General features: G+C 37.5%; 1 protein-coding gene across 1 annotated transcript in view; it reads right to left on the reverse strand.

Annotated features, from left to right (window-relative positions):
- Positions 1 to 9,060: 9,060 nt before the first annotated feature.
- The window catches only part of CPA3 (carboxypeptidase A3), a 28,269-nt gene continuing 10,159 nt past the window's right edge, over positions 9,061 to 27,170 (reverse strand). The window contains exons 4-11 of the mRNA XM_043595187.1: positions 24,183 to 24,285; positions 23,978 to 24,079; positions 22,575 to 22,676; positions 21,163 to 21,273; positions 19,929 to 20,019; positions 18,712 to 18,914; positions 16,291 to 16,375; positions 9,061 to 9,497 (exon numbers count right to left, since the gene is read on the reverse strand). Of these exons, the coding sequence (XP_043451122.1) occupies positions 9,310 to 9,497; positions 16,291 to 16,375; positions 18,712 to 18,914; positions 19,929 to 20,019; positions 21,163 to 21,273; positions 22,575 to 22,676; positions 23,978 to 24,079; positions 24,183 to 24,285 (985 nt within the window). The 3' untranslated portion in view covers positions 9,061 to 9,309. The remainder of the gene's footprint in view (positions 9,498 to 16,290; positions 16,376 to 18,711; positions 18,915 to 19,928; positions 20,020 to 21,162; positions 21,274 to 22,574; positions 22,677 to 23,977; positions 24,080 to 24,182; positions 24,286 to 27,170) is intronic.

Consider the following 27,170-nt stretch of genomic DNA (forward strand, 5'->3'; position numbering starts at 1 on the left):
GAGAGAGAGAGAGAGAGCATGAACGGGGGAGGGGCAGAGAGAGAGGGAGACACAGAATCGGAAGCAGGCTCCAGGCTCCGAGCCATCAGCCCAGAGCCTGATGCGGGGCTCGAACTCACGGAGCGCGAGATCGTGACCTGGCTGAAGTCGGACGCTTAACCGACTGCGCCACCCAGGCGCCCCTATTATTATTTTTTTAAATTTTTTTTAACGTTTATTTATTTTGAGACAGAGAGAGACAGAGCATGAACGGGGGAGGGTCAGAGAGATGGAGACACAGAATCTGAAGCAGGCTCCAGGCTCTGAGCTGTCAGCACTGAGCCCGACGCAGGGCTCGAACTCACGGACCGTGAGATCATGACCTGAGCCGAAGACGGCCGCTTAACCGACTGAGCCACCCAGGCGCCCCTATGACTATTATTTTAAATTCATTCTCTGCTATATTGCTTAAATCGTTTTTGATCAGTTCGTTAGCTGTCACTACTTCCTGGAGTTTCTTTTGAGGAGAGTTCTTCTGTTTCGTCATTTTGGTGTCCCTGTGGTGGCTCCAAACTGTAGGGCACTTCTCCTGTGCTGTCCGGAGTGACTTGTGTTGGTGGGAGGGGCCGCAGTCAGACCCAATGTCTACCCCCAGCCCACCGCTGGGGCTGCAGTCAGAGTGGCGTGTACCCTATCTTCCCCTCTCCCAGGGGCAGGACTCACTGTGGAGTGGTGTGGCCCCTGTCTGGGCTACTTGCACACTTCCAGGCTTGTGGTGCTGCTTCTAGGGGATCTGGTGTATTAGCCGGGGTGGATCTGCAAGGTGCACAGGGGCGGGAGGGGCAGGCTCAGCTTGCTTTGCCTTCTGTGGTCCGCTGCGGGAGGGGCCCTGTGGCACCGGGAGGGAGGCAGACCCGTCGGAGGGATGGATCCACAGAAGCACAGCGTTGGGTGTTTGTGCTGTGCAAGCAAGTTTGGTGATGGGAGCTGGTTCCCTTTGGGATTTTGGCTGGGGGATGGGCAAGGGAGATGGAACTTCCCAACACCTTTGTTTCCCGCCGAGCTGAGCTCTGTCCTCTGGGGCTCAACAACTCTCTCTCCCATTGTCCTCTCGCCCTCCCGTTCTCCAAGCAGAGCTGTTGAATTATAACATTCCAGATGTTAAGTACCGCTGGCTATCAGAACTCACTCTGTCCGGCCCCTCCGCTTTTGCAAGTCAGACTTGGGGGCTCTACGTTGCTGGGCGGGCTGCCCCTCCACCGCCCCGGCTCCCTCCCGCCAGTCCCTGTAGTGCGCACTGCCTCTCCGCCCTTCTTACCCTCTTCTGTGGGCCTCTTGTCTACTTGGCTCTGGAGTGTCCGCTCTGCTAGACTTCTGGTGGTTTTCTGGATTATTTAGGCAGCTGTGAGTGGAATCTAAGTGGTCAGCAGGACATGGTGAGCCCAGTGTCCTCCTACCCTGCCATCTTCCTTCAGTCTCCCTTTAACTGTTTTTGAAACTATAGTTAAGTGGTTAATATAATACCATATTAGAGTATTATGAATTTGATTACATACTTACTTTTACCAGTGTGTTGCATATTTTTATATATTTTCATGTTACTAATATGAAAGAGCCCTTTCTTTTTTTTTTTTTTTATTTATTTTTGGGACAGAGAGAGAGAGACAGAGCATGAACGGGGGAGGGGCAGAGAGAGAGGGAGACACAGAATCGGAAACAGGCTCCAGGCTCTGAGCCATCAGCCCAGAGCCCGACGCGGGGCTCGAACTCAAGGACCGCGAGATCGTGACCTGGCTGAAGTCGGACGCTTAACCGACTGCGCCACCCAGACGCCCCAAAAAGAGCCCTTTCATTTCAACTTGAAGAACTTCTTTCAGTATTTCTTTTTTTTAATTTAAAAAATAAAAAAAGGTTTTTATTTATTTTTTCTTTTTGAGAGAGAGAGACAGAGTGCAAGCTGGGGAGGGGCAGAGAGAGAGGGAGACAGAATCCAAAGCAGGCTCCAGGCTCCAGGCTCCAAGCTGTCAGTACAGAGCCGAAACTCATGAACCATGAGATCATGACCTGAACCAAAGTCAGCTGCGTAACTCAGCCACCCAAATGTCTCTTTTTAAAATAAAAAAAAATGTTTATTTATTTTTGAGAGAGAGAGAGAGGGAGGGAAGGAGGGGAAAGGAGGGAGGGGTGGAGAGAGGGAGACACAGAATCTGAAGCAGGGTCTAGGCTCTGAGCTGTCAGTGCAGAGCCTGATATGGGGCTTGAACTCATGAACTGTGAGATCATGACCTGAGCCACGCTTAACCAGTTAAGCCACGCTTAACTCAGCTTTTGTTTGAGAAAATTTTTTCTCTTCTTCATTTCTGAAAGAAAACTTTGTTAGATAAAGTTGGTTGGCATTTTTTTTCCTTTCAGCATTTGTAATATGTCATCCTATTCTCTCCTGGCCTATAAGTTTTCTGTGTATAAATCTGATTGACTTATGGGGATTCCTTTGTAAATGATAAGCTTCTTTTTACTTTTTAGATTCTATTGTAGAATCTACTTTTTAGATTCTATATTTGTCTTTGATATTTTCCAGTTTTATTATAACGTGCCTTGGATAAGATCTTTTGAGTTATATTTGTTTGGGGACTTACGAGCTTCATGAACTTGGGTGGGCAAATCTCTCACCAGATTTGGGATGTTCTCAGCTATTTTTTCTTTAAATAAGCTTTTTGGCTCTTTCTCCCTCTCCTTTTCTGTGACTCCAGTAATGTGCATTTGTTTCTCTTGATGGTATGCCGTAGTCCATATAGACTTTTGTTACTCTTTTTTTAAAATAATTCTAATTTTTGAGAGAGAGAGAAAGAGAGAGCGTGTGTGTGTGTGCACAAGTTGGGGAGGGGCAGAGAGAGAGAGAGAAGGAGAGGGAGGCACAGAATCTCAGGCAGGCTCCAGGCTCTGTGCTGTCAGTGCAGAGCCTGATGTGGGGCTCAAACTGATAAACCGTGAGATCATGATCTTAGCTGAAGTTAGATGCTTAAGTCATTGAGCCACCCATGAGTCCCTCTTTACTCTTTTCATTCATTAAAATATCTTAATCCTCAGGATGGATAATTTCAAAGTTCCTGTCTTCTATTTCATGGATTCTTTCTCCTGGTTGAGTCATTCTATTGATGCTGTTGCATTTTTCATTTCATTCATTGTATGCATTAGCTCCAGAATTTCTGTTAGGTTCTGTTTTATAATTTCTGTCCCTGTTAAACTTCTCATTTTGTTCATGTAGTGTTTTCCTGTGGGTTGTTTTTTTTTTTTTCTGGCAGGGGTGGGGTGGGCAGGAATGTTCTTTGTGCATTTTCTTACAGCTCATTGAGCTTCCTTAAAATAGCTATTTTGAATTAGCTGGTAAGTTGCAGGTCTCCATGTCTTTGGGGTCAGTTACTGGAAAATTATTGTTACCCTTTGATAGTGCCATGTTTGTTTGATTTTTCATGTTTCTTGAAATCTTACGTTGCTGTCTTCACATGTGAAGTAGCAATCACTTTATCCAGTCTCTATTGACTGACCTTGGGGAAGAAATACCTTCTGTCAGTCCTGCTAGGGATTCCGAGGCTTTTTGCAGACTTTCTGTGGATATGTCTGTTCCACACATCTTGCTCCCTCTCATGGCAGAATTCTTAAGCTTGTATGCCTTGTCTTGATCTTGCAGCGCGCCAGGCTTGGTGCTTGGTGCTTGGTGTTTGGTGTACTGACAGCCTCCCTTTTACAGAGCTAAATGTTCAAGTTTGTGGTTTCTCCTTGGCATGAAGATTCAGCCCATCTTTTGGCAGGTTTGCTACCTGTCTGCCACGCTTGTTCTCACTGTGATTGGTAGCACACACAGGGAGCCTGCCATGGGGTGTGGGTGTGGGTATGTGATGAGCATGTGGCACTGTGGTGCTTGTGGGCTAGATGGGGGATTTGCAGGTCGGGTGTCTGTCTCCGTGACGCATGGGTGGGCCTTATGATGGAGTTCCTGATAAGGTTAGCATCCGTGTTCCTTAGATATATTCCAAGCCCTGGCCGCTATCCTCCCAACTGCTCTTTGCTCCCCAGTCATGTAGCTCATGACTCACTACTCTGGAGGAGAGAGAGAAATGGGTCTCTTTGGGAGCATCCCACACACCTGTGGAGGCCAGGGGCTCACACACACACACTCTCTCTTTCCTCTGTGGGGAAAATTGCAGGCCAAGAGGGCACTCTTGGGCTGAGCTGTGCCACCTTACAGGAGAGGTGATGTGGGGAGAGTAAAACTGTTCCTCTTACCCTCTCTGATGTGTCCAAATGCAGACATTTTTGCTCCAGTGGTGTGCTGGAGCTTCTCCACTAGACTCCTGGACTTCTATAACAAATAAATTGGCAGGCTTTAATCATTTTGTTAAATTTTAGGGTATTTAATTTTCTTGGTTTGGTAATTGGAAATGTAATAGATATTTTATATATGTTTTCTGAATATTGCTAAGCAAACAGAAAAAAAAATAATAGTAGTAACAACAAAAAAGAAGCAAATTGCTACACAAATTCTGAGATCCCTGAATTGGAGTTAATAGTTACTTTGATGTATGCAAATATTTTTCAATATTATGTTGAATTTTGTTTCCTATTATGCTTAAACTTTTGAGGATCAATAATCCTTTGACTGTAATAATTTGTTGAGAGCTTTGCATGGGAGAAAATGTACATATGCACATGCACATGTCACTTCGTATCCACCATAGCAGAGCTTTGGGGAAGAACCACCCTTGAGAGTAGCAGTGGTGCCATTGTTTTTGTGCCACCCAACACCTACCTCAGTTAGGAACCACCTGAGCCAACCTCTAAGGTAAGTGTGCTTTGTCCCAAATACAAACAAAATGGAAATTAGTGGTTTACCTTGGTGAGCATTTATTATTTCAAATACTCCAAAAAATCTAGAAGATAGGCAGGGTGGGAAAGGGTGATTGTATCTTACTGGGTGTCATTTGGTGGTAGATTCAGTTTTATAACCCAAACCTGATTTCTAGTCCTGTGATGTTGTGCAACACAACATCACTTTCCAAGGATTTCTACCCAGGACACATCTGGAACTGTGCTGCTAATTGTCATGAGCATAGGCTTCTACTATTCTATTTTTTGCTTCAATTCTTGAGAGCATTTTATGGTTCAAAATGATTGCTTGGAATCAGTCATCACAATTGTATTTCAGTTCCAAAGAAAGAAAGGATGGAGACGGACCAAAATGTATATGCCAGAGGTCTTTAAAGTTAGCTACTTAGACTTTGCCACATGCTGTTTACTCTTACAACTCACTGGCCAGATCAGTTGAAGAACCATCTCTTTTGAAAGGGAAGTTTTGAATTTGAGACTTAGAGTGGCCATGTGCCCAGTTCAGAATTGGGAGACCTACTACTAGGAAGAAGGAAGAATAGATTTTTAGGGGACAACTAGAAGTTCTTGAAGTCAGTCACAGTTTCTGGACTCCATTGTTTCTCGTAGATGCTCAACTAAATGAGTGTTCAACTAAGATTGCTTACTACTGCTACTTTGTATTATATGTATCCTTGGAAATTTGGAACCAATGCGTATTCTTTTTTAGAAAAACTCCAATTTGTCTTTTTGATATTAAAGGTTAAAGATTAGTGTATAGTACTGAGAGAACCACGTGGTGGACTAAAAAGAGTTCTCTGTGATCTTTTCCCATGTCCAGAAAAGCCCAACATCCATCCATTTGGAATTACCAAAATCATTTAAATTCTTTTATGAGAACAAGTTGCTAGTGGAGAGGGAGAGACAGAGAGAACTTGTATATTCTCAGTGATCTGTTGCAAGTTTCTCTGGGAATTATTTATTTTTTATCTAAAGAAAATCAGGCATAGATGTTTGCCTTAAATGAGAAACAGAAACTCTTGTCAATAAACCTAATGTTTACTTAGCCAATGAGCACTTACATAGTTATAGAAGATATACATTGTGTAGGATATGGGGTGGGAGCCTCTGATATGATATTTTAAAATCAGTTTGGAGTTGCATGCCCACTGGAATCTCATTTATTTGAATTAGTGAAAATGGTAAGATATTTCATTTTCTCATATAATGGTGATGTATGTCTTAGCTACTAAACCAATGCCATACAATAGTAAATGTTCAATACTGAACAATGTCTCTTGAGTTAAAACTAGGAAATGAGTGAGGGTTTAGTAGTAAGTGTGTGTGTGTGTGTGTGTGTGTGTGTGTGTGTGTGTGTTTTGTGAGACATATTGTTAAGAATAGGAGGTAGCACAATTTATAACTTGGGTACCAAGTCCTTTTACTGATAAATGAAAAATGACAAGAGAAGAATCACAGCATTGATTACTCAAACTTTCCCATAAATGACATTTCAGTTTTAAAATTTTAATGTATGTTTCTTCACATTTATTTTTATAATTCATATGAAGTCAAAGAAGCAAATACTCTGTGACACTGTCATGGACTCTGGGTCAGGAGTTCTCTCTTGTCCAGCAAGAGAGCGGATGCAGGATTAAAATGCTAGATAGGCTAATGCCTGGGAGGAGACAAGAGTCCTGAGTAAGGGTCCTTGCTCCATTTTTATTAGGATCAGAAGTCTTACAAGCTTGATGGACGTGCACAGAGACAGTGAAACTGAACATTAACTCGTGGGCATGAGGGAAAGGGAGTTTTGAAGAGGTGTTAGGGGTTTGGGTCAATACAAAACAAAATCCTGGCACCTGGATGGCTAGCATGAGGCACCATGTCTTTTTATCTTAGCTAGCCTAGGGGATAAGACAGACAGAGCATGGTACCTTACAGTCAACAAGGCACGTTTCTGTTGCTAATAAGCTCTGCTCAGACCTGCTGTGGTCTATAGCTCTGTTTACCTGTTTACCTATTTTGGTCCTTTCTTCCTGTGAAAGCAGCTTTCTGCTATTGTACTAAATTGGGGGGCATTTCCACGCTGAATATCCAATCTTGTTTACCTAATCTTGGATGCTTTCATTCTGAGGCTTCCTATATGCCTTGTTGACCTATGGGTGCAAGCTCAAGGAATTCCTAAGCGTATTCCCCATGTGACACTATGCCAAAGCTGTTCAATTATGGTGAAGAATAGTCTTGTTAGGTTTTTTTGGTTTTTAGCTACTCAAATGATTTTTTATCTGATTGAGAAAAGAAATATTAAACTACATAATAGCTCAAATAGAATGGTATATAAAACTTGTATCTTTTATAATCTGAATAATGGATGGGCACAGAAGATACTCAATAATTGGGATTATCTTTCTTACCTCCTCCACCTAAAGACCTAATGGAATTAGAAATATTTATGTGAATTTTAAGGTTAGAATTTCTTTTAGTCTTTTTTCAGATGAGTAAATGAGTGTGAATGAGTGAATAATTTCCATATGGTATGTTTGATGGAACAGATTTACTTCACATTTTTTCTTCTTCTAATTCTTTCTTTTTTTTTTTTTTTTTGAGAGAGAGAGAGAGAGAGAGAGTGAGCATGTCAGTGGGGGAGAGGGACAGAGAGAGAAAATCTTAAGCAGAGTTCACACTCAGCACGGAGCCCAAAAATGGGGCTCAATCCCACAACCTTGGGATCATGACCTGATCCAAAATCAAGAGTCGGAAGCTCAACAAAATGAGCCACTCAGACACCATTTTCTGAGCCAGTTTGCTAAATACTTAGGTATAGATATTATATATTTTTTTATAAGAGGCAATGTAATCTCATAATCACAGTTTTGCCTTTTACTTTCTTGACTCTGTCAGCTTTTCCCCCTCTGCCTGTAAAACAACTTTGTTAGTATATATTGGTTTCCTCTGGACAGTTTTGCATGGGAAACTTTTACCTATTTCACAACTATCAGAAATACCATCACCTTATAGATTTGATGGCATTCTTTCTTTTATGGACCCATAAAGAATTAATGAGGATGTCCCAGATTATTTATCTGGTTTCTCAAGATCTTTGAGGATCTTCAAAAATTTTTGAGAGTGTTATGAGAAGGCAGTTTATAGGAAGTCAAGCAACTCTACTTGTCTTTCAGATTCTGGTCAGGCATCTGTGTTCTGGATTTCTAGAAAGTAGATACTACTGTTGTCACATGATGAGGCATTGAAAAATCTTGGTTGGAGAAAAGATATTTGTAACTCTTATCTTAAACAATAGGAACTATAGACAGTATGAAAGTAATAAGTTACTCTTATTGTCCTTGGTCAACAAGACTTTCTCACTTATACTTGTACTACATTTCCAGGCTTTTCCCCCATCCATTATAAGGGGCAGGGCTCACAGTTGACCGGACTGTCTTGGCTGTGTCTATTACTACCAAGAGATGTTTTGGCAGGTAGTTTCCTCAGATTATGACAGGTTAAATTAAACCATTTTGAAATTAAAAAAAAATTTTTTTAGGTGTTTATTTATTTATTTTGAGAGAGAGAGAGAGAGAGAGAGAGCGAGCGAGCACAGTTGGGGGGAGGGGCAGAGAGAAGGTAAGACAGAATCCCAAGCAGGCTCTGCACCATCAACGCAGACCACAATGCGGGGTGCAAACTCAACTGTGAGATCATGACCTGAGCAGAGATCAAGAGCTGGACGCTTAACTGACTGTGCCACCCAGGTGTCCCTAAACTATTTTGAATTTAATGTACATTATGTTGATGAGAACTGGATTGTTTGTTTGAAGCTCTGAGATTCATCTCAGTATGAACCACTTTATTTCCTACTAGGATATCCTTTTGCTATTGTGAAGATATAAACAATGTCTACTTCTATTAAAAAGAAATATATGTGCAGGCAAAATATGTTTTTGAATTGAAGATATTATTTCTTATTAACAGACTGCATGAGACATGTTAATGCTTGATTATTAGTGCTAATAGAGAAATATAGAGAGTATAGTTTATCAAAAGACAAGATGCATTTTGGAATATAATTTAATTTTAGTGTATTAATATATGAAATGATGAAGCCATATGGAAAGTCTGATTCTGGAGAAACTGAAGGTTCTCATTTCTGTGTATCATGTTTCGCAGATGTACGTATATCCCGCTGTATATCATGTTTCAAAATACTCAAAATAATACTTTTTGATGGTTTCAAACTTTATTTGGATCAAAGAAAGGTTGTTGAAAGCTTTCACTTAAAGCTGTTTGTTAAGGTGCTATTGAGAGTAAATAAAAACAAAAAGAAGTAACATAGAACTTAAGTGAGCAAGAGAGGGACCTATTCAGGTAATGTGGAAGCTATATCTAGGTATAAATGAAGGTTGACTTTCTGGCAGAAGGCATAAAGAGACATTAGTTGGCTTATTCCAAACTGAGGCCAATTCTTTAGGAAGTATGCTTGAGGATATACTTGGCAATAAATTTAACAGCTAGCAAGGTCTCTTTACAGGTCGGCTTTATCTGAGATTCTGGAAGGAGAAAACAAAATTTGCCTTTATCTCGGAGCTCAAAGGCAAATGTGTGTTTGATGCCCAGGTTGTAAGCCCAGTCTAAAGAAGAACCTGATGTCGGGTCTGTAAAACATAAGCAATAAATATTTAATTAGAAACAAATGCTAATGTTTTCCTTGAAATGGAAATTCACTGGTGTAAAATTAGCAATAAAAAATAATTATGTGTACAGTTAATTGCAGTAAGGAATGGGAGTAGTGGTCTATATAGTATAGAGTGTAGAATAAAACATAATCATGGTTTTGGGATCCACCACTCATTTTAAATATGTGCTGCATTTTCAAAATTACATTTTGTTTGGGCCAGTACTCTAAATAAATTGAGTTTGTTTACTGGGCACACAGTGTTGCAGATGGAGGTGGTCTGGGCAAGTGCAAGCAGCTGTGTAAACCAACTAAGGAGGGGGTCACTGGTCACTGAAAACTCAACCAAAAAAAAATCATGCATACAAGCTAGGCAAAATTATGTTCTTCCTAATAGTTCAGGTCCCTTTTTATTCATGTTGCTTGGGTGAACTATTTTCTAGTTAAAAGACCAAGAAAGCTTAAATCAATTATTTTAAGGATGTATTTAATCCCCTAATCCAACTTTTCAATTTTTATGAGATTTACTAAGAATGTTATTATTTGAAAATCTAAACAGACATCTAGAAGTTATATACATATAAGGTTTATACAAGTGCATGTGTATACTATAAATGCATTTATGTATATTTTCATTTGCATAATAGAAAAACTACTTTTTTGTATATAAAATAATTTATGTTCCAGGACAAGTGATGAGTTTAACTGATATTAATATTTTAGGTTTGAAGGATGGAAACTCAAAGTTGTGATGAAGAAAGAAGAAATATTTTGGTAGAAATAGACAGGGTTGGCTCTTAAATTATTCAACAAATATTATTTTATTTATTAAACAACTTTTTTTAACATTTATTATTGAGAGACAGAGAGAGACAGAGCATGAGCATGGGAGGGGCAGAGGGAGGAGGAGACACAGAATACGAAGCAGGCTCCAGGCTCTGAGCTGTCAGCACAGAGCCTGACGTGGGGCTTGAACCCCCAAGCCACGAGATCATGACCTGAGTTGAAGTTGGACGCTTAATTAACTGAGCCACCCAGGCGCCCCAATTCAACAAATATTATTAAACCTTTAATATGCATGGTGTACTATACTTGGTACTGTGTAGGGTGGGTGTGTTCAGGTTACAAAGGTAAAGATGATATTGGTGTCTTTGGGAACTTACAGTTTAGGGGAGAGAAGTCAAAGATGTAAATCAATAGAGACAGGGAGGACTATGTAAGTACCATAAGAAAGGTAACAGTATAATCTTTATGTTGACTCTTATGTAGATTAAAAAAAAATTATGTATGTCTGGTGAGGAGGTTGACATTTTATGCTCAATGCCTACTAAATACTGCCTTTATGATGGAGAGCCTTGAAGAAAAGCTAGTGTTTTTCCAGATGGAAATGGAAGAAAGGCATTCTGGCCAGTGAGCTACGAAGATGGAAAAGCATGGAGGCCTTTTTATGACGAGAGAGAGGTTCAGCTGGACTGGAACAAATGGAGAAGTGAGAGTTTGTGGGCAAAGCTCAGAAAACCTGATAAATCAGGACAAGGTGTTTTGTTTGGGAGGCAATAATAGTTATTTTAGTGCCATACTTAGGACTGGAAAAAGTAGAAACCGGTTAGGAGGTATTGTGAAATGAAAGCCTGAACTTGTGTAGAGTCATCACACTGGGCATAGCATTGAGTGGTCCGTGTCACAAATACTGGAATGGAAGAGTCACAAAATCTGATCAAAATGATTGAGATTTCAGTCTGGATGGCTGAAGACAATCCACACATTATTAATAGAAACAGGAACTCAGAGAGGATAGTGATGAGGAAAAGAAAGGATAAAGGAGGGGAGACAAAAGGATGTTTAGCATCAACCACATTTAGGACGGAGCTTGAGAAAATGAATTTTGAAGTCATTGGGAGAAACATCATAAATGTTGTTTAGAAAGCAGCTCCCACACATTCAGGATCATTATCTTTCCTTGGTGAATTGATCCTCTTATCTTTATTAATGTCCCTCTTTGTTTCTAGCAAAGTTTTTTGGTTTGAAATTTACTTGATCTGATATTTAATATGGCTACTTCTCTTTTGATTAATGTTTGTATGGTATATCTCTTTCTAGTCTTTCAGTTTCAACCCATCTGTGTTATATTTGAAGTAAGTTTATTGTAGGCAGTGTATTATTGAATCATTTTTTTTAAATCCACTCTGCCAATCTGTCTCTATTTAATATCTTTGGTTAAATTTTTATATGACTTAAATCTACCATCTTATTGTTTGATATTTATTTTGATGTTGTTTGATATTTATTGTCTGATATTTGACTCTCTGTTTTTCATTCCTCTCTTTCTCTTTTCTTTTTCTGGTTAAATGAACATTTTAAGGATTCTATTTTGATTGATTTATAATAGCATTTTTGAGTATATTACTTTATAAAGTTTTCTTAGTGGTTGCTCCAAGTATTACAATATACATACATAATTTATCACAATCTGCTGATATCAGTGTTTTACCATGTCAAGTGACATATAGAAATCTTGCACTTAGTTTCTTTTTATATTTCTACTTTTTAAATATAGCTGTCTTGAGTACTTCTGAATATGCATTGAGCATCACATCAAATGGTGTTATAATTTTTCATTCCGCCATGATGAAGAGAAGATAGTCATTCATTTGTTCATTCATTCATTACATAATCCATTGTTCTTGTTTTCTTTCTACAGTTTCAAGCATTCTATTACCATTTATTTCTTATTCGGAGAACCTCCTTTAGTCATTTTTATTTTTTTTTAATGTTTATTTACTTGAGAGAGAGAGAGAGAATTTGTATGAGTGGAAGAGGGACAGAAAGAGGGCAGAAAGAGAGGCAGAGAGAGAATCCTGAGCAGGCTCCTTGTTCAGTGCTGACCCTAACACGGGACTCAATCTCATGATCACAAGATCATGACCTGAGCCAAAATCAACAGTTGTACACTTAACCAGGGCTCGATCCCACAACTCTGGGATCATGACCTAAGCTGAAATCAAGAGTCAGATGCTTAACTGACTGAGCCACTGAGGCACCCCTCCTTTAGCCATATTTAAAGGGTAGGTGTTTGGGTGATGAAATTTGTCTGAGAATGTCTTTATTTCCTCTTCTTTACTTTTCTTTCCTTTTTTTTAGTTTATTTATTTATTTTTAGAAACAGAGAGGGAGCACAAGTGGGAGAGGGGCAGAGAGAGAGAAAGGGAGAGAGAGATATTCCCAAGCAGGCTTGTGCTGTCAGCAGAGAGTCCAACCCAGGGCTTGATCCCCATGAATCTTGAGATCATGACCTGAGCCGAAATCAAGAGTTAGAGACTTAACCAAATCAGTCACCCAGGTGCCCCTGTTTCCTCTTCATTTCTGAAGGATATTTTTGCTGAATATAGAGTTTAAGGTAGATAGTTCTTGTCTTTTAGTACTAGAAAAATACCGTCATTTCCTTTTGGCTTTCCATGGTTTCAACAAATCTATCATTTGAATTGTTTTTTTCCCCCCCTCTGGATTGTTCTCTCTAGTTGCTTTCAAAAGTTTTTTCTTTGTCTTTAGTTTTCAGAATTTTAAACATTTTTTTTATGTTTATTTTTGAAAGGGGGGGGGGTGCAGAATGCGAGTCGGGAGGGGCAGAGAAAGAGGGAGACATAGAATCTGAAGCAGGCTCCAGGCTCTGAGCTGTCAGCACAGAGCCTGATGCAGGACTTAAACCCACAAACTGTGAGATCATGACTTGAGCCCGTCGGACGCTCAACTGACTGAGCCACCCAGGTGCCTCTAGTTTTCAGAATTTTAATTATGATGCACTCAATGTGAGTGTTTTTAGTTTATCCTGTTTGGCATTCACTCAGCTTTTTGATATATTGGTTTATGTTTTTAGGGACTTTTATAAATTTCAGTCTTTATTTTTCCATATTTTTTTTTCCATTCTCACTCTCCTTCTCTTCTGAGATTTTGATGTTTTGAATGTTGGATCTTCTGTTATTGCACCTCAGGTCCCTGAAGCTTTGCTCATCTTTTTTCAATTTGTTTTCTCTCTTCAGATTGGCTTATTCTTTCTTTAAGTTCACTGATTCTTCCCTCCATCATATTCATTCTGCTATTGAGCCTTTCCAGTGAATTTTTAAATATTTTAAGTTATTGTATTTTCCAGTTCTGTGATTTCCATTTGGTTCCTTTTTATGTCTTTCTTTTTTCTTTCTTTCTTTCTTTCTTTCTTTCTTTCTTTCTTTCTTTCTTTTGGTGAGATTTTCTGTATTTTCATTTGTTTCAAGGCTATCTAATTACTTGTTGAAGTATTTTAATGATGGTGACTTTGAAATTCTTGTCAGATAATTCTAACGTGTAAATCATCTCAGTTTTGGCATCTGTTGATTGTCTTTTCTCTTTCATGCTGTTACTTTCCTCATTATTGGTGTGATAGTGATTTTTGATTGTATTTGGACATTTTGGCTATTATGTTAAATCTTAAATCTTAACTGATACCCATTTTAGCAGTCAGTCACTGTGTTTAGGATTAGCATTCAGGCTCTGGTCTTCTTCTGTGACTTGTGGTTTCGATGACAATATGGTTTTCAGAATCTTTGCATTGCTAATTTGGTCTGGTTGATTCCCCTAGTGCTGCTGGTCTCCCATTGATTGCTGCAGGTAACTACTACCTAAGTGAAAAGTGATCCCCCTAGCTTGGCCACTGGTGCCTTCCAGGTGACAAGTGCAGTCTCAAGCCTTTAAGGAAAGAGAGCACTTCCCGATGGGAAAGAAGCAGAAGGAGGAGGAGGGGCCTGAAGAGAGAATCTTCTGATGTATGTGTGAAGTGTACCTGTTTTTTTGAAAATGTCAACTTTTAGAGGCAGTCGGCAGAGACCAAGTAGAAAAGGAGGAGGGGGAGGCAAACCAGGAGAGTTCATTGGTAAGGAAGGCCAAAAGATGGCAAGAAGAAGGGGTATCGACAGGGTCCAGCATTGTAGGGAGTTTGTGGAGTGTGTGAGCTGAGATAACTGTAGTGGCTTTAGTGATTAAGAAGGCTGCCATTTTTAGCTAGAGTTGGGTTTAAGTTCATTAGAAAAAGGCATATAAAAATAAGAGTTTGGTAGCAATGGAGTTAGGGTAAGTAGGAATTGTGTCTTGTATGGTGGTTTAGAGTATGCTAGATGTTTTAATAAACTTGGTCAATTTCTAGATGTACTAGTTCTCCATTTGCAGTTAAGAAAACTGTTGTGACGTTAAAGAGTATGGCTATTCTGTTTTGGCAAATTTATGTGACATTTCTCATTAAGATTAATAGTGGTTATTGAGAATGAATAGAATTGTGATTTTTCGTAATTATGTGATATTACTAAGTTTAATAAGTTTTCTTTTATGATACCACTTTTCGTATCTTTAAAACCTTAAATTTCAAGCAAAAACTATATAAGGCATGAAATAAATGCAACACCGAAAGCTTCTCACTTTAAGAATACATTTTTCTAGAACTTAATCTATTGACTGTGTTACTTAGCCTTTTATTTGTGTACATCTGTACCTACTAAAATATGTATATATATTTATAAAAACCACTTGTTAAATACCAGGCACCCTATTTAGTGCTTTATGTATGTTAACTCATTTCATAAATTCCTATCACAACCTTAGGATTTAAGTACCATTTGCTGTTTTATAGAAGAGGAGACTTAGGCAAGGAGAGATTAACAATTTGCTCAAAGGCACTATCTAGTACATAGTTGAGTAAGGAATCAAACCCAAGCTGCATATCTTCAGTTTGTGCTATTAACCATTGTACTATACCACCTACTGTATGTCAATCTATAGTTCTCCCAATTGGAAGTCTTCTTGGACTTGTGCAAGATAATTTTTTTGTTGTTGACGACATTTTCTTAATATATTGATATTAAAAAAAGTCTACTCCTTTCAAGGCACATTAGGTACAAAGAACTTACTGCAATACAGTCAAAACAAGTCAAAATAAAACTGAACCAAATTAGGAATCTGGTTTTAGTCCACAGGAGTCTACATAACATAATGCTTGTGGCTTAACATGTGTCTTTTGAAAAAAAAAAAGCATTATTGACATGCATAAACATAATGACCTGCACTTTTATGTCAATACTAAGTTCTATTTGAAACGAGCTAAGCTAGGGATATGTGGGCATAAGTTGAAATTGAAGATGTGGTACTTAGACACTAAAACAAAAGCAACAGAACTAGAACCTTTACATCCTATTTCTTAATCCACCATATAGATTTCAGTTTAACACAATAGGAAGGGACTAGTGAAAGAGACATTAAACTGATTTTACGTGATCAAAGTGGCTGAAACTTTTGGCCAGCCCATTTTCCCACCAGGAGCTAGGGAGGAAGACTGTGTTTGCATAGGGACAAGGCCAAAAAAAGAGAGTCCAATTAAAAACAAAACAAAACAAAACAACCACAGAAAACTGTTGAGTTTGCCCCAACTAATTCTCATGAGTTCCAGTGAGGATAAATGTTGGTTGGGAACAGGAAGGTGGATGAATTAAATCGCAAATTTATCTTGATAAAACAACTTCCATTGACCTTGTATCCTTGTAAAAGTTCAGTATAATTTGTTTCTAGAAAAATCTTATCCCCACGAAAGGGAAAAATGTGTTCCCTAGACTCACATATAATTCAGAATCACCTGTTAAAACTGAGGTTTAAATTATCAGTTCTAAATGTTCTAATTTACAAGTTCTAAAATTTTCTTTAATATATATAAAAAAGAATTAGGGAAAATGGCACAGTAAACAATAAGAAAGACTTACAGATAGTTGATGCTATTGGGCCATAGATGTAGCGGGTTTCATACCGAGTTGATAGAACATCAGTGCCGATCTTTGCAACTTTGGCCTGGAGAAAAAGGGAAGTTAGTGTTGGAATAATAGGAAACTATGTAAATGCTCTTAATTTATTGGGGATTAAAAAATAAATTGTACTTTTTTTTTGGCAATTGAAGATGAAAATAAAATCAATGGTTGTGAGAAATTTATTTTTGGGAAGATATATTGTCATTGTAAAGACAATGTGAAGACAAATGTGAAATAAGTTATAAACAGTCATGTCATGTCTCACTTTGTATTTCTACCCTTTCTTTTCTCTGTCTTCTTCATCTCTCCCTTGTTTCCTCCCTTCTCCCCCCTCCCCCTGCTTTCTTGTTTTTGTCCTTTCTTCTAAAAATAATATTCTTTCGGGGCGCCTGGGTGGCGCAGTCGGTTAAGTGTCCGACTTCAGCCAGGTCACGATCTTGCAGTCCGGGAGTTCGAGCCCCGCGTCGGGCTCTGGGCTGATGGCTCAGAGCCTGGAGCCTGTTTCCGATTCTGTGTCTCCCTCTCTCTCTGCCCCTCCCCCGTTCATGCTCTGTCTCTCTCTGTCCCAAAAATAAATAAACGTTGAAAAAAAAATTAAAAAAAAATAAGAAAAAAAAATAAAAAAAATAATAATATTCTTTCTACTTCCTCTCAGATATTTTTTGGCTTCAGATATTTGTCTTTTCCAAAGTCAGTTTCTCCCATGTTCCTGTTTCCTTTGTTTTTATGGGCATCATATCATCGTAGGACTTTCTCCACATTGGATTTTAGCATGCCAAGGGAAGAAAAAGATGGTTGACTCCTCTTTAAAATAGTCGTTAAATTAGAGTTTCTCTTCCAGAGTTAATGCATTTCATGACCTTTAATACACATTAGTGTTTTGTGCTATGAGAGTGATTATTGGAATGAATTTTAGTGGAATATAGTCACTAACGTATTTGTACCCTAAATGAAGATTTACTTTTAGTCTGTAATGTATATAACCAAAAGATAATTTTTTTTTCTTAATCAGTTTAGTTGCTGTGTAGGAACTCTTTACTCAAAGTGGTTTGTTATGTGTATTTGTATTTTTAATTCATAATACCATTTTTTAAGGGCAGATTGAAATTGCATTGCCGTATATTTTTGTGAACTAATCAAACTCATGGAGTTCAGATTCTCAGCTATTTTGGTTCAATAAATGACTATTGGCCGCATATTGCTTGCATATTTTCTTTGTTGTATATATACAGATGGTTTTAATGACTAGTTTAAATCTCTGCTTCAACTGAAATTAAATGCTGTTGTGCTGAATACAATTGGCTGAAGTCAAAATGACAATTGTGACTTCTTTTAAAAAAAATATACTTTTAAAAATATGAGGCAATATTGGAACCATCCATAGCTTTTACCAAATGTGTTATATTTATCAGCCCCCATGGGATCTGGGACACTGAACTTTATCTACTTTATTTCCTTTCTTTTACAGCAATTAACAATATCCCTTTTTATGGGTTTTTGTCTATTCATACTTCCAGTTCTTGTGATGCATTGGAACCCATATGCAGAGTTTTCGTTTGTTTGTTTTAAGCTAACATGATCAAATCAGTTTTTATGCAAAGGAAAAGGATACATAGTAGATTTTTGTTCTTGAAAGACAGTGCATTCTCAGTGAGGAGGCTTTACAAATACTTATAATGTTCTTTCTTTGGATAGTAAAAGAATTTTGTTTCCAAGTTGATCAGGATGATAAAAAATACAATGAATCTTCTTAAATATGGCATCTTAGGGACAGGAATAGCAGATATCTTTGCTGTTCTGTTAGACTTTTGCTGGGTGTGGTTTTATAGTATGACCCATGATGAATGTTTGGATAACAGTTTATGCATTCATGGAATTCTCCTCTGGATTGCCCACACATTTTTTCCTACTGGCTTTATCTTAGAATCACATTGAAAGATTTTATATCCTTTTATCACATGAAGAATTAATTTAGGAATTATGATTTTATTAAATTTTTTTTTCAACGTTTATTTATTTTTGGGACAGAGAGAGACAGAGCATGAATGGGGGAGGGGCAGAGAGAGAGGGAGACACAGAATCGGAAACGGAAACAGGCTTCAGGCTCTGAGCCATCAGCCCAGAGCCTGACGCGGGGCTTGAACTCATGGACTGTGAGATCGTGACCTGGCTGAAGTCGGACGCTTAACCGACTGCGCCACACAGGCGCCCCATAGGAATTACGATTTTAACTCTAAGGTAAACTTTATTAGTTCTTTTCTTTGGTATGAAAGTGTGAAGTTCTTTCACCGTAATGCAGTTGTTCATAAAGAACAGTTGTTTGTGGAAGTCAGTGGTGGTGTGTGTCAGTGCATAAACCATAGGTTTTTTTCTACATACCAGGTCCTTGTAGTTAGGTGGCAGTTTTGATGTATATCCATAGGGAAACAATAGCATCTGGGAGTAGGAATGGAAGGTGATATAGGCCTTGATTGATTTCAGGTGGCTTCGAATGAAGTCAGTGACAGCTTTGGTCTCTTTCTCGGACTCTGGTTCTGGGCCCCGATAAGTTTCTGCACATGGGTCCTTGGTGTTCAGAAAAGCTGCAGTGGATGTGGAGGATGAGATCGCAGTTTGCTCCCCATCAGTAAAGATCCTGTCTCTTCTGATGTGGACTTGCAAAATGTTTTAAACGTTTTCATTTCCCGGGTTTACAGGGCTGCCTCAATCTCTCTGGTGTCATAGTCATTGCAGACCAACTTTTTGTACATACAACTCATAGGGTGACAGACCCAGCCCAATGGAATATTCTTAGCCTTGTTTATTTTGCCTCTGTTTCCCAGGGTCACAGGAATAATACATCAGAAGCAGCCCAGGGCCTGGAGCCAGATAGACCCCAGTTCCAGTTCAACCCTACTCCACAATTTGTTGGGGACTGGTGTGAATTTCATTTTTTGAGCCTGAGTTTCTTCATCCTGGTTCAGCAGGCAGCTCTCACTTAGGGATAGCGGCTATTCTCATAATTTTTATGGTAGAATAGAATTAAGAGCTGAGGTGGTATTTTTAACAAAATTAGTTACAGAAAAAATTTATGAATTGGGGTAGTGGTAATTTTTCCTTGACTGTAATGATGAAGTCATATTTGTCTAGCAACTGTCATCTGATGTAGCAGACTTCTGCTTATCATTGCATTTCTGTTAAGCCTTTTCACTTTCTTTGCCCCCAGCTGTTTCTTTTCACAAACATCTGAAGAGCTATCTCTGTGTTGGTTTTAACCACTGGTATTTCTTGGCTTTTATCAGACCAGGAAGAGGAGGGACCCGAGACCTCTCTTCAGATTATCTGAATTTTTATGCATCTGGATGTGTCTGATTTTTAGCAAGCTAGATATATTAAGTAAGAGATGGTTTGATAAACAACCCCATCCCTACTTCCTCCCATATAACAAAACATTCATAATGTTTCTGAGGTAGGGATGATTATCTTTATTTTTTAGATTAGAAAATTAACACTCAGGGAATACATAATATTTGCTGAGATAAATAAGTGGTTTAACTGAGTTTGGTGTCTGAACAGTCTTTATAGCTCTTTTTCTTGAGATCAGGTCTACTACTCACAGTTCCATGAGGCATTAAAGTTCCTGTTGAGGTCAGTGCCGATGCAGTTGGAGTTTTGGTTCTTGGAACGATTTTTTCTCCACATGCGATTCTGCAGGATTGAATGATGGAAGTGTTTACATCAGATCAATTTGCATTTTTCAGTTTGATCATTTCAGATCCTCTCTACAGGTGTCTACAGTTTTATTTGAAACATACCTAGTTAACTTGAAGCTCTTTATATTAAGAAAAATATATTGTTTTATTATAACTTGTAACATTTTCAGCAACATTGTTTTTTATATTAATATTCTAAGGCCTTGATAGGATAATTTAGTTAGCTTTAAAAACTGTTGATTAGTTCTCAGTACTAGAAAATTATCAACAATGTTCTGAAATTACCTATGATTTAAATTATAACTTCATTACATTCTTCACCATTTATAGATTTCAGGTATAATACAGGTCAAATTGTGACTGTTAGAGCATAATTTCCAGAAAATACTGGATGTGATAGTATCTGTCTGAAAGTTCAGTATGAATCTTTTTTAACAGCAGTGAGTCATTAAGGATTCCGTTAAAGGACAGATTATTTGTGTCAGTCTTTATTTTTTGATACAGTTATTCCACATCAAATTCTGTTACAGATAGATTGGAATATAGTGCCTTTTGCTTTGAGGTCAGTGTTCATAATATCTTTTTTTTTTTTTAAGTTTTATTTATTTATTTTGGGAGAGAGAGAGAAAGAGACAGAGCATGTGAGAGGGAGCGGGGGAAGGGCAGGGAAAAAGGGAAAGAGAGTAGCCCAAGCAGGCTCTGTGCTGTGAGCACAGAGCTCCATGTGGGTCTTGATCTCACGAACCACGAGATCCTGACCTGAGTGGAAATCAAGAGTTAGATGCTTAAGTGACTGAGCCACCCAGGTGCTCCAGTGTGTTCATAATGTCTTTAAATGACTTTTATTTTTAGGTGGAATGTGCTTTTGCCATATCCTATAACATACATTTCCTTTATAATTATTGCTTAATTTCATTTTCCTCACCAGCTTCAGCAGCAAAAATTTCTTATTATTTCAAGGACACCTACTGCAACCAGGAAATCATGCTTGCCTTAGTCTGAAATTGAAATTCTTAAAAATATATTTTTCTGAATTAGAATTAACTGGCTATCCAACTTAATACATGGCAATCAATGTGCATTCAAGTTGGTAAATACTATATTGTCCAAATGTGAACAAGAGACCATAGAGCATTACCTGTGTCCATGACCAAATATATCCATCAACATTGAATACAGGAAGAACATAGAAATTCATTCGGTCCAGGAGTTTGGTCATAATTTTGTTTTTGCCATAAGTTTTGGCTGCCTGTAGGAGTAGGAAAAAATTAAACTATTGGTGTAAAGTTTAACACCATGTGGAAAGCTGTGGTTATAATAGTAATTACTATCACTCCTTAAGTCATTTACTCAAGTTCACATGATTTCGAACATATTTCCCCTAAATAGCATAAAAATAAGTGACCCATATAAAAGTCACTTATTCAGACTAGTGAAATTAATTGAACTGAACATTCTTTAAAGGATCATTTTGTCAAGACAGTAGCATTCCACATACAGCATGCAAGATGTTTTATAGGAAGAATGGAGGCCAAGTGAAAAATTAGCAGTACATATTGTTCTAAATGGATTCTTTCCCTCACATCCTCTAGGTAAATATAGATTGAGTTTATAAACATAGGAATCTGTAACTATTGGAGAGAATTCATAAATTAATTATAAACAGGATTAAATAAAAATGTTCCATTAATAAAAGGCTCAAGCATTTAGATTGGCCAATCAACTCTTTTCTCTTATCAGATTGAAATTTATCTAATTATCTGTACTTTCTATGGCTACCTAAAATCTCTCTCATTCTTGGAAAATCTCTTCCAGGTACATCTGTTCCAGAGCCAAGAGATTTTTTGCAGCCCTATCACATGTATTCCTTTGTAGCTCTTGGCCCTTAGCTGGAAGAGCTAAAACAAGTATAGAGATAAATCAGTTCTCCTGGCAGATTCGTTCCTAGTGAAAGTATCTATGCCCAGAAAGCCATTGTCATTCATATTACATCAGCATGTTGTATGCAAAAGCTGGCAGAAAAGAAAAAGTTATTAGATGGTGGGAGTCAGAATAGACTAGAATGAGAGGAACAACAACTTATAAACTGAATTTGCCTTTAAAAAAAGTTATTTTTCACTTGGAAAGGAAATTAACTATGAAAATTCCAAGTGCCAATTGATTGGCCAATTAATTATCTAAACAGGAGCTAGAGGTCTATATGCTTTGAGCTCATTGAAGAAAGGCAAAGATTGTAGCTTGTAATATGAAGATAGTTTCAGATCATCCATACTTCACTATAGGAGAAACCATATCATGCCCCCCCCCCCCCAAATTCTTTTACTTTTATAAACTGTCAGCTGGAATTCAAGAATTTTGAAGGAAGGTGTCAATTTTATAAAAACCCCAACGATGAGTAAAATCCAGAGCATTTATTTCCTGACAGCACCAAATGTGGGCCCTTCTAGTTAAGTGGAACTGCATTCATTTGGAAAGGGGTGTTGCCACTCCGTGAAGTGCTGGAGATTTGACAATCAAAGGAGAATTGTATGAGCGTTCCGATTCACTTACCTGATAGACAAACCACTGGCAGAATGCTGGGGAGATCCATTCTCGTGCATGAATGCCACAATCCATAAAAATAGCCTTTCTCCTTTCATCCCTTTTCCCAATCTATTTAAAATTAAACTTGAGATATTATTTTGCATGAACTCACACATTGATCCCTTGTTGTCCAATAACTCATTCCTGTGCTCAAAGCAATTCTTTCCCCTGCCTTCTGTTGAATAACTGTTTATGCACATATTGTTTTCAGGGAGGATCACTTCACTCTATATCCTGAAGTGTCTATACATAATTCATAATCAATTATATAGTATATCTTTTAAAAAAAAATTTTTCCTAGTGTTAGAGTTGCTTTTATGGTTTTTAAAACAATCACAATATATTGTTTTTCTATTTTATTGTTAATATCCTTTGGTTTGAGAAATAGATGATAGGTTATTTTGTTTTGGCCATTTCCTTTTGTTTTTCTGGCTTCATAAATGGGATGTTTAGCCTGGGGTGGAAAAGATTTTGTAGTTGTGTTTGCAGTGGGGAAGAGGAATGGTGGCTGGATATTTGAAGGGCTGTCATTTTGAAGGGAATTTAGATTTGTTTTGGCTAGTTGGAGAGAATGAATGGATGGGAATTCAGGGTAAGGAAGGGCTTCTCATTTATTAAGGGGATGCTTCAGGGAGCAGTGTCTCTGGATGTGCAAGCATCCAGCAGCAGCTGAATGGCAATTGTCAGCTCCATTATAGAAGGGAATTCTCTATTAACATAGGATTGAAATGCCTCACTTACTGTTCTGGGACCCTATGATTCTGTGATATTTAAACTTCTCTTAACTTAAACACTTAAACACACTCTGACTTAAACACTTAGTCATCAGTTTCACTGAATTTTAATGGATGGAACACTATTTTATACACCAGGCACATCATAAACTCTTATAATAAAGATATGGGACAAGGTATTTGTCTGAGTTTGTCCGTTGTGTCTCACAAATGGTTTATTCAAGGACTTTCTTGGTTTCACCTAAAACCACCTATCACTTCTATTTTTGAATGGACATTTAGAGCTTATATGTTCTTCAAAAAGATAAGACTTTATTGTCTCAAAATTCACTAGCTGTGTCAAAGTAACTTTAAAATTTTTTTTTTAACGTTTATTTATTTTTGAGACAGAGAGAGACAGAGCATGAATGGGGGAGGGTCAGAGAGAAGGAGACACAGAATCTGAAACAGGCTCCAGGCTCTGAGCTGTCAGTACAGAGCCCGACGCGGGGCTCGAACTCACGGACCGCGAGATCATGACCTGAGCCGAAGTCGGCCGCTTAACCAACTGAGCCACCCAGGCGCCCCTCAAAGTAACTTTTAAATTAGTGTTTTTTCAACAATATTAAGAATCAGTAGTTCTTGAATTATTTTTACCTTGAGAACATATAGTGGATTATCTTCAACAGTGGTTCCAATTTTAATACGAGAGACCATTTCAGGATGCTTATGCACCATTTTTTCAGTCCAAGCAACAATCTTAAGAGCAAAACCAATTTTGAGGAATTAGAATAAAAAAAATAAATGAGAACAAATATTGAGGGTTACAATTTTTTTGAAGTACAGGCATTTTATACTATACCTTGTCCCAGTTATTGTATTTTGCATAGCTGTGCCTGCCTGGGATATCTTCTTTAACATCAAACTGTTTTTCAATCTCTTCTTGTAGATCATGGATCAAGATTCTGTGTGACAGGGGAATGATAAAATACACATTTACTGGAGGAAAAAAACCCACAGTTATCTTTCATTTACAGAAATTTTCTCTTCCTTCTGCTCTATCTTTGATCAGGGTTGTCCTGTTTCTTCATTATTCTCTAACCATCTCTTTTATAAATGTCATATGTATGGCTTCATATCTTCCCATTTATCTGGAGCTGTGCTGTTCAATGTGGTAATCTGGGCACACATGGCTTCAGAGCACTTAAAAATGGGGCTTGTCCAAAAAAGAGGTTGCCGATATGTAAAATATGCACTAGATTATGAAGACTTTGTATAAAAATTATGTAAAATACCTCACTAATGAGTTTTATATTCATGTTGAAAAATAATATTTTGTAGTATTAGATTAGATTTAATATTAGATTAAATAAAATATATTGCTGAATAAATTTTGCCTGTTGCTTTTTAACTTTTTTAATGTGGCTACTAGACTCTTTAAAATTGGACATGTGGCATGCATTATATTACTGTTGGTGAGTCTTGATTTGTAATCACTCTCTAACTTTCTTCAAACGCACACATTCACATACACACAATACAGGCAATAGTGGATATTCTTATGTACAAATTTGCTGACCATGCCTTATCTCTTCACACTTCCAGAGCTGGGAGAAACTTGAATAACAATAATAGTAAGCACTTATTTAGCGCTTACCATGTGCTAGTCATTGCTCTAACCACCTTATATACATTAACTCATTTAATTGTCACATGAAATTATTACCCCCATTTTACAGATGAGAAGACCAAGGTACAAAGTGTTTAAATGACTTGTCCATAGCTGTAGAGCTGGAAAATGGTTAGGCTGATATGGAGCGGGTGAAATAAGATGCAGGAAGAATTCTTAGGAGGCTAATACTGGGGATCCAAAAGTCTTATACCTTTACCCTCTTCTCTATTTTCATCTTATTCCTGAGTTATTTCATCTCATCACCTCATTCAGTTCCGTGGCTCTAATGGTGATCTAATGGTTTCCCACATTTGTATTTCCAGTTCTGGACTCTCCCCTGAACCTACCACTGCCCTAGCTCTTCCCCTGCTTCTCCCGGGGCTTATGCATCCAATTGCCTACATGACATTTCCACTTGATTATCCATTTGTTTCATATGTTCCATTCTTTATTTTACGTACATTATTTTATTTTTATCTTGCTAATATTATTACATACATTTTTTTACATACATTACGTACATTATTTTTATCTTGCTAATATTATTACCCTTTTACAGATGGGGTCATTGTTGCTCATAAAGCTTAAATACCCATAATTTGTGTATGTTGGGGTTGGGAATTTGAATGCAACCTTGTCTGACTTTAAGATTTATATTTTAAAAATGCCATTGTCATCTCATATATACACAAATATTTTTGTATATTTTGTCTGTTTTGGGATTTTCTCTTGTGCTCCACTGATCTGTTTTCCTGCTCTTGTGTAAGAACCAAACCATATTAAATTATAGTTTTAATATTGAATTTTAATATTTAATGTAGTGTCTCCTTATTCTTGTTTCCAAATTTTTGAGTAATTTTACCTGTTCTTAATAAATTTTTTTTTTCAGGATCATTTTAGAAATTAATAGAATTATTAGAAAAATATAGGCTCTTCATTAGAATATATTAAATTAAGAATAAATTTGAGAAGAATCTTAATAATGGACCATAATATAGCGGTCTTTTGATTTTTCAGTAAAATTTTGTATATTTTGTGTATTTATATATTTTTATTAGCCTTGTGAGTGGCTTTTTTTTCTCACTAAATGTTTGAACTGGTTATTATTCATATATTAAAAAACTTATTGCTTTGGTTATACTTATATATTAGCTACCTTATTAGTTAAAAAACTATGTTTTTACTTCTAAGGATTTTTTAGCAATGTCTTTATGGGTTTTATAAGGGTTTTAGGGTAGTTATTTCTTATGCAAAAAATTATGCTTTGTACTTTTTTCCAGTAACTATTTTTTCCCCTTGCTTTATTGCCTTGGCTAAACTCTGAACAATGGAAAATAATAGTGGTGAAAGAGGGCATTCTATTTTTTTTCCCGGTTTCAACAAGAAAATCTATCTTTCATCACAGTATATAATGTTGATTGCCATTTGAGATTAATATGGCAATGTCTATTGATACGATCAAATTATTATCCATTAATGTACAGTTGCATTGAATCTTATATTAGATTCCTTAATGTTAAATATATTACAGCCTAAGAGATTAACAAACACCCTCACATAAAGCTTCATTCTTCTTATTTACAATTTTTTTAAGTTTATTTATTTATTTTGGGAGAGAGAGAGAGAAAGAGAGAGAGAGAAGCAGAGAGATGAGAGAGAGAAAATCCCAAGCAGGCTCTGCTCTGTCAGCACATAGCCTGATGTGGGGCTCGATCTCAGAAACCGTGAGATCATAACCTGAGCTGAAATCAAAAGTCAAATGTTCAACTGACTGAGCCACCCAGGTGTCCCCATATTATTTTAGATATAATTGTTAAAAAGCTTGTTTAATCTAGAAGGAATACATTGGACATAGGTAAAATGGCTTGTGGGAAGCAAGCATACTATCAGTCAGTGTTAGCTTAAGGAAAATAAACTACATAAATAGAAGGATTTAGCAAACATAGGTCAGTGGTCCTTTGGTGCAAATCCAAAGACCCAATATATTTTAATAATGTAAATAGCCCTTCTGGTTATCATCCTTTTATAGCACAGTGTGAAAATTTATGTTGGTAATGGTAATCCCTCAACTATATTAAACTATAGTATTCACTATATTTTACAGGGCAGACGGAGATCAATGGCTTATAATAGAAATACTTCAGTGAAATATTTAAAATCAGGGATGTTTTGAATTTG

This window comes from Prionailurus bengalensis, chromosome C2 (genome assembly GCF_016509475.1).
Source record: "Prionailurus bengalensis isolate Pbe53 chromosome C2, Fcat_Pben_1.1_paternal_pri, whole genome shotgun sequence".
Classification (NCBI taxonomy): Eukaryota; Metazoa; Chordata; class Mammalia; order Carnivora; family Felidae; genus Prionailurus; species Prionailurus bengalensis.